We start from the raw sequence: 8,424 nt of genomic DNA, 5'->3' as shown, positions 1-8,424 counted from the left end.
TGAGAATGATGGCCACTGGTGATGGGGGGAACATGATGGTGTAACAATGCTGGTTCTGGCGGCACCCAACTGAGATTGCCAATTCAGGACAAATTGCTTAAAGGAAGGTAGTTACAGCCCAAGGCTGGGGTTTTTCCACCTCAACCAGGCAGACAAAGAGGACTTTGGTCTTACCCCACTGGCTAACCACAAATCACACAAGCAATTCCTTCAGGCACTCCAGTTTCCCAGTATCACCACCAGTGCCACTCGTCATGGGGATGAATGGTTATGAAAACTAATACCCCAGTAAAAGAAAAAAGGTTCTCCTGATCCCAAAGGACCAAGCCCCAGACCCAGGTCAATATACAAATCAGATCTTGCACATAAATCACACTCTTGCCAATCCTTTAGAATCTAAAATATAAAGATTTATTCATAAAAGGAAAAAGATACAGATGAGAGCAAGAATTGGTTAAATGGAATCAATTATATACAGTAATGGGAAAGTCCTTGGTTCAGGTTTGTAGCAGTGATAGAATAAACTGCAGGTTTAAAGCAAGTCTCTGGAACATCCCCAGCTGGGATGGGTCATTCAGTATTTTGTTCAGAGCTTCAGTTTGTAGCAAAGTCCCGCCAGAGGTAAGCAGGATTGAAGACAAGATGGAGAGGAGGCATCAGCCTTTTATAGTCTTTTCCAGGAGTAAGAACATCTCTTTGTTCTTACTGTGGAAAATTACAGCAAAATGGAGTCTGGAGTCACATGGGCAAGTCCCTGCATACTTTGCTGAGTCACAAGGCATGTCTGCCTTCTCTCCATGGGTCAATTGTGTAGCTGATGGTCCTTAATGGGCCATCAAGCAGGCTAGGCAGAGCTAACACCAACTTGTCTAGGGTGTTACCCAGAAGCACAGCAGAAGTTTGAAATACAGACAGTAATTTTAACTAGAAAAATGACACTCATATAAAGACAGCATAACCAGCAACCCATACCTTCTTATAGAAGATTTGGTGCCACTACAGGACTTTGGTTGCAACAATGATCTATATGGTACCAGATTAGACCAATAACATCACAAATGGTAATGAGGAAGGTGATGGCCAACATTTCAGGTTGTCGTACAGGAGAAGGTGTGAGTATATGGATGTGCAGATGTACATTCTGTAGTATCTCTATCTACCTTACTGAGCTGGGGTGTTTGTGACTGTGCTAAATGTATTAATAAAGTATATTTGTAAAAAAATAAAGAATTCCTATAGTTTGAGTGTTGCAACTGCGCACATTGGGGTTCTCGGCAATATAATAATTTGAATAATACCGGGCCTGATCTTGGGGCAAGAACCTGTCAACTCTCAAAGTGATATTTGGGGATTCTTAAATAATCAATATTATTAATATATAATCCAGAGATCGGGCAACAAGATGTATCTGCCCCTTGCTGTAACCAACTTGTCCCCACTCCCTCCCAGAGCTGAGATAGAACCCAGGAGTCCTGATAGGGTCACTATCTCCACAAAGTAACTAATGAAGTAAGAACGTACATTAACATTTTAAAGCTAACCAATGTCCCTTAACTGATTTGCCACAGGATGTGAGAACAACTTAGTACTAGAGCTGAGTGAGTGTAATATATATTTTATTTTATTTCTTTGTTACAGGAATTAGACACAGTGCTCCTGTCAGCTGATTGCTCAGCTATCTGCCAAAAAACTAGAGTTTTCAAAGGTCTAAGTAGCCACTGGAATCACGGTTAAAGTTGCCACCCCCACCAAAATCTGAAATGGCTCCTTTGTAGCTGGGGTGGAGGAGGGTTGTGGAAATGATCCAGCGAGTGACAGGGGGAGGGGAATAGAGGAGCAAGTGATAAGCGTGGGGCCTTGGGACGAAGAGGAAGAGCAGGGGCAGAGCCTTGGGAGAAGAGATGGAGCAAGGGGTGGGTTTTCCGGGTGTCCAGTTACCAGCAAATAGAAAGGAGGCAACCCAGTGAATTGTAAATGGGCTGATTCCCCAGTCTGTCATGCTGACACAGCACAGTAATATCAGGACAAGGTTCCATGTCTCTCTTACTATTCAACAAGTGTGTCAGGAAGAGGGCCCAGCAACATGTCCCTTGTGAGCTCTGCACAGAGCTCAATCTGAGAGCCAGAGCACTAGGAGAAAGATTTAGGTTCCTTTATGAGTAAAGAGCCAGAGCAGCCTGTCCCGGATCTGCCTGGTTCTCACCCCGTAGATGATGGGGTTCAGCATGGGGGGCACCAGGAGGTACACGTTGGCCATGAGAATGTGGAAATGCAGGGGCACATTGTGGCCAAACCGGTGCGTGAGGAAGGAGAAGAGACCTGGGATGTAAAAGGCTAAAATGACACAGAGGTGGGAGCTGCAGGTCCCAAAAGTCTTAAGCCGGGCGTCCTTTGTGGGGAGGCTGAAAATGGCTCTCAGGATCTGGGTGTAGGACACAGCGATAAAAATCATATCCAGACCCCTCACCAAGAATGCCACAAAGAGACCGTAGTAACTACTGACACTGATGTCGGCGCAGGCCAGCTTCACCACGGCTATGTGCTCACAGTACGAGTGGGGGATGATGTTGGTTCTGCAATATGGCCACCGTTTGCCCAGTAAGGGTTGGGGCAGTATGAGCACGATTCCACGCAGCATCACAGCCAGACCGATCTTGGCCACCACAGAATTTCTCAGGATGGTGGAATGTCTCAGGGGATGGCAGATGGCCACATAGCGATCAAAAGCCATGGCCATGAAGATCCCAGACTCTATCACTGAGAAGCAGTGAATGAAGTACATCTGGATGAAGCAGGCACTGAAATCAATCTCCCTGTAACTGAACCAGAAGATGCTCAGTGTTTTGGGCAGAATGGACGTGGACAGGACCAGGTCCGTGACGGCCAGCATGCAGAGGAAATAGTACATGGGCACATGGAGCTTTGGCTCCATCTTCACAATAAACAGAATGGTGATGTTCCCCAAGATGGCTATGGTGTACATGGTGCAGAAGGGGATGGAAATCCAGACATGGGCCATCTCCAGGCCAGGAATGCCCAGCAGGATGAAGATGGAGGGGTTGGTGAAGTCAGTGGTGTTGTAATCTGACATGGAGTAGGGGAGAAGGTGTCCAACTCTGAGGCAGAACGGTGTCTCCTGCACGTACCGTATGTTCTCCTGACTTCCTGTATGTGCCCAGGCTCTAGGGTGATGATTGAAGTACAAATGCCTGGATGAAGAGACAATGTTAATGTGAGACACTACATGCACAACTGGAGGCTGTTCTCATGGGTAAAGCAGTTTTGTCACCTTCACACACTGAAAAATGACACTTTCATTATTCAGAGAAATGAAATGTGATAAATTGACCCTACTAATGCCATTTCCCTATTTTATGGTGCTCCTTGCATTAATAATTCCTACACATCTGGGACTGTTTAGTTTAGATAAGAGAGAAAGGATAGGGTATATGATAGATGAGAACAAAATAAAAGAATGGAATGGATTACATTGAAATGGAGAAAGAGAAAACAGTTTCCAACCAGTGCTATCTATAGACCCTTACTGCTCAAGGGCTAACTCCCAAAGCTGAGGCAAATTATCAGCAAAACTGACTGGGAGGAATATTAGAGATAAAAATGGGAATGAAAATTGGGAATTTTTCAAGAAGAGTTTATTAGATAGCTAAAAATCCATGATTCCACCATCAAGAAAGTGGACAACTTTACCTAAAAGCCCAGTTCTGTGGCAAAGGGAAAGAAACAGGTTTTTTGGGGTGGGAGGAAGCAGTATATAAAAATGGGGAAAAGGGAATATAGACAGCGAGCAATACGAATTGGAAGTTATGAAAATTGATAAGGGATGTTAAAGACATCAGAGAAAATCTATGCCTGGCAAGGCTAAAGGCAGGGTCGGGTCCAGGCAGCAGCCAAGTAAACAGGTGCTTGGGGCGGCCAATGGAAAGGGCAGCAGGTCTGCGTCTTTGGAGGCTATGCGGCGGCGGGTCCCTCAGTTCCTCTCTTCCTCTATGATCTGCAGCCGAGGAGGAAGAGAGGGAGCAAAGGCCCACCACCAAATTGCCCCCGAAGAATGAAGCGGCATGGTTGAGCTGCCACTGAAGTACTTCCGATCGGCTTCATCTTTTTTTTTTCCCGGCTTCACCGCTTGAGGCGGCAAAAAAGCTGAAACCGGCCCTTACCTGAAAGTTTAGATGTGTTCATGAAATAGATTTGTTCTGTATTTGGAAAGAAGTAGTATGAGGCACTCCTATGACATGAGGGATGGAATACTTTCCAGTCCATCAGTTGTCAGGGAGGTTGTTTAACAGCATCTACAATAGAACCTTAGAGAGACGAACACCAGAGTTATGCACTGACCGAACAACCACACATCTCACTCAGAACCGGAGGTATGTGATAAGGCAGCAGCAGAGCCAAAAAAAAAAAAAAAGGCAAACTCAGGACAGTTCTGTGTCAATTTTTTTTTTAATACTTTAAATTTAAGGTCAATTTAAAAAAAAATTGAGAAGCTTAGTAAACAATGGAAAAGCTTTTAGGGGATTTGTTAAAAAAAGTCTAGGAATATGATTAATGCCAGTCAACAACATGGTTTATGAAAAACTTGTCTTGTCAAAAAAACCTTGATTTTGTCCTTTAATGAGCGTATATGATTGGTAGATCAAGGGAACAATGTAGATGCAAGAAACTTCAATTTCTCTCATGCATTTCATTGAGTAGTGGAAAATATTTAGATAAAAACTGAACACTGCACAATATCAGTAGGGTGTACAGGGTCAGTTTTAGGCCTGAAGCTATTCAATATTTTCATGAACGATATGGAAGCAAATATAAAATCACTGCAGATAACATTTGTGGATGAATCAAAGATTGGCAGAGTGTGTGCAATGAGGAGGCCAGGGCAGGCAGACAGATTCATCAGGAGCATTTGGTAAGCATGGCCCATGCAATCAAAATATTTTAATACAGTCACATGCAAGGTGATCCTCTTGGAACAGGGAATAAAGGCCCGACCCATAGACTACAGCAGTGTATTATGGAACTCAGGGACCCTGAAAAGGATTTTGGAGTCATTGTGGACAATCAACTCATCATGACCTACCTGTATGATGCTGTGGCCAAAAGGGCTAATGCGATCTTTGGATCTTTGGATCTTTGGAGTGGTGAGTTGGAGCAGGGAAAGTATTTTACCTCTGCACATGGCATTGGTAAAATTGACTGCATCCCGTTCTGGGGTCCACATTTCAAAATGGATGTTGAAATTTGGAGAGAGTGCAGAAAAGAGCCCCCCAAAAGAGTGGAGGCTGGAGAAAATGCTGGACAGTAAGAGACTTCAAGAGCTTCATCTATTTATCTTCTGAAAAAAAACCCAAAAAATAATCAAGCGAGACATTCCTGGTCAGAAAGAATGGGTAATAAAGGGTTCTTTATAAAAGGCATAGAATGTAAGTCATGGGAGGTGATAGTATTCCTCTACTCAGTGTTGGTTAGGCCTCAGCAGGAGCACTGTGTCCAGTTTGGGTCACCAGTGTACAGGAAGGATGTAAAGAAAATGGAAAGGATCCAGAGGCGACAGCCGAACATGGTCCAAGGGATGGAATACAAACCAGATGAGCAAAGACTGAGGGAACTGGATATGCTTAATTTGGAAAAGGAGAGATTGAGGGGGACATGACAACAGTCTTCAGCTGCTTGCAAGGCTGCCATAAAACAGATGGAGAAAAGTTGTTCTGTCTCACCACAGTGGGTGGGACAAGAGTCAATGGGTTCAAACTACAGCACAGCAGATTTAGATGAAATCTGAGGAAAAAACTTCCTAACTTTAAGAACAGGAGTACAATGGTACAGATACCCCAGCAGGCCATGGAAGCACCTTCACTGGAGGTTTTCCAAAGGGGTGTGGATAGCCATTAGTCTTGGATGACTAAGACACAACAAATCCTGCATCTTGGCATGGGGTTAGAGTAACTGACCCTTGCCATCCGTTCTCTTTGGGCTCAATATCCTTCTACTCAGCTACTGGATCTGTGGATGAGGGGAAAGCAGTGGATGTGTTATTCCTTGATTTTAGCAAAGCTTTTTATATGGTCTCCCACAGTATTCTTGCCACCAAGTTAAAGAAGTATGGGCTGGATGAATGGACTATAAGGTGGATAGAAACCTGGCTAGATCATTGGGCTCAACGGGTAGTGATCAATGGCTCCATGTCTAGTTGGCAGCCAGCATCAAGCAGAGTGCCCCAAGGGTTGGTCCTGGGGCCGGTTTTGTTCAATATCTTTATTAATGATCTGGAGGATGGCGTGGACTGCACTCTCAGCAAGTTTGCAGATGACACTACGCTGGATGGTAGGGATAGGGTAGAGAGGGAATTAGAAAAATTAGAGAATTGGGCCAAAAGAAACCAGATGAGATTCAACAAGGGCAAGTGCAGAGTCCTGCACTTAGGACGGAAGAATCCCATTCACTGTTACAGATTAGGGACCGAATGGCTAGGAAGCAGTTCTGCAGAAAAAGACCTAGGGGTTACAGTGGACGAGAAGTTGGATATGAGTCAACAGTGTGCCCTTGTTGCCAAGAAAGATAACATCATTTTGGGCTGTGTAAGTAGGGGCATTGCCAGCAGATTGAGGGACATGATCGTTCTCTTCCATTCGACATTGGTGAGGCCTCATCTGGACTATTGTGTCCAGTTTTGGGTCCCACACTACAAGAAGGATCTGGAAAAATTGGAAAGAGTCCAGCGGAGGGCAACAAAAATGATTAGTGAGCTGGAACACATGACTTATGAGGCGTGGCTGAGGGAACTAGGATTGTTTAATCTGCAGAAGAGAAGAATGAGGGCGGATTTGATAGCTGCTTTCAACTACCTGAAAGGTGGTTCCAAGGAGGATGAATCTAGACTTTTTTCAGTGTTACCAGACGACAGTACAAGGAGCAATGATCTCAAGTTGCAGTGGGGGAGGTTTAGGTTGGAAATTCAGGGAAAAAAATCACTAGGAGGGTGGTGAAGCACTGGAATGGGTTCCCTAGGGAGGTGGTGGAATCTCCTTCCTTAGAGGTTTTTAAGGCCTGGCTTGACAAAGCCCTGGCTGGGATGATTTAGTTGGGAATTGGTCCTGCTTTGAGCAGGGGATTGGACTAGATACCTCCTGAGGTCCCTTCCAACACTAATATTTTTGAAGGCTCTTTGATTAGGCCTCCTTACTTTCCATCGGATACAAGTCAGGTAACAGCCCCCATGTTAACAGCCATAGCCCTGAAATTGAAGAGTAGGAGGTGGCAGTGTTTGTGCATTAAAACACAGCTGGCTTCTGCGATCTTTATTCAGTTCCTATTGCATGGGGAGATTTACCTCAGTGGGGTCTGAGCAAAGTTGTCTTGTGTCAGTGGAATGCAGCCACCTCGGGCTGGCGGCCATCAGCCGGGGAGGAACAAGAAAGAGGGACATATTTCCTCAGCATACTGGTGCAAACTCATCCCTGTGGCCAGGGAACTGGGATGTTTAATGGCTGTGCAGAGCAGAAAGGACCACAAAATTACTCTCTATCCCATCATTCCCACATTGTATTGGGTTTGTTGAGCAGGTGAGCTACTCAGCAAGAGACGGTACCTGTGAATCCTGCGACGGAAGTGTCTTCCCTGGGAATCCCCCTCAGGTAGCCGTGTCCCACACCTCTCTCGCCAGCACATCTGCAGCCACATCCCATGCCCAGAGCCGACACAGGGGCATGCACCATTTATAATATAGCTCTGTACAATCCCAGTGGGATTCGCTCAACCTCTAGAGGAATCTGAATGTAAACAGGCTGGAGACAAACATTTCTGTGCTGCTGCATTCTGAATCCTTCTTTAGGAGTAAACAGTAATTAAGGGACCTTCCCAAAGGGAGATGAGAACTCCTGGGCTCTGTGCTGAGTCACAAAGGAATTGCCTGTGTATCTGTGTATTTTTAAAAACTACAGTTAATTAGTAAAAAAAAAATTGTGGATAATTCCTGGATCTCTATAGGGTCTGAATCATGTAAATACCTAGGATGGCTCGGATGATAGTAGACAGACAGATCTGGAGACAGATGACTGCGGGGAGATGTGAACACTTTCTGCAGGCACACAGGGCTGTCGATCAGGGATCAGAGATTAATTATTCTCAGCAGTAACTATCATCATACTGTGCAGCACCTTCCATGGAAGGGTCTTCAAAACTCCTATCAAAGGAAAATCCCTATGAACATATCCCCATTATACAGATAGGTAAACTGAGGTACTGGGAGATATGAATGGGCCACGGTCGTATAGCGATTGGGTGGCAGGATGCGAGACAGAACCCAGGAGTCCTGACTTCCCTGCCATAACCATGGTCTGTCCATTACAGCAAGAGGGAAATTGACTCCTGCTCTGGCTTGGACTGTTCGTTGGGTGGGACGCAGTG

General features: G+C 45.1%; 1 protein-coding gene across 1 annotated transcript; it reads right to left on the bottom strand.

Annotated features, from left to right (window-relative positions):
* Positions 1-2,143: 2,143 nt before the first annotated feature.
* LOC120372500 (olfactory receptor 52R1-like) lies at positions 2,144-3,097 on the bottom strand. Its single transcript, XM_039489677.1, has one exon. The coding sequence runs from the start codon at positions 3,089-3,091 to the stop codon at positions 2,144-2,146; it is 948 nt and encodes a 315-aa protein (XP_039345611.1). The 5' UTR covers positions 3,092-3,097.
* Positions 3,098-8,424: the final 5,327 nt, after the last annotated feature.

The sequence above is a fragment of the Mauremys reevesii genome, linkage group 1, assembly GCF_016161935.1.
Source record: "Mauremys reevesii isolate NIE-2019 linkage group 1, ASM1616193v1, whole genome shotgun sequence".
Taxonomy (NCBI): Eukaryota; Metazoa; Chordata; order Testudines; family Geoemydidae; genus Mauremys; species Mauremys reevesii.
The sequence above is the reverse complement of the archived record's forward strand: the minus strand, read 5'-3'. Positions and strand labels throughout refer to the sequence as shown.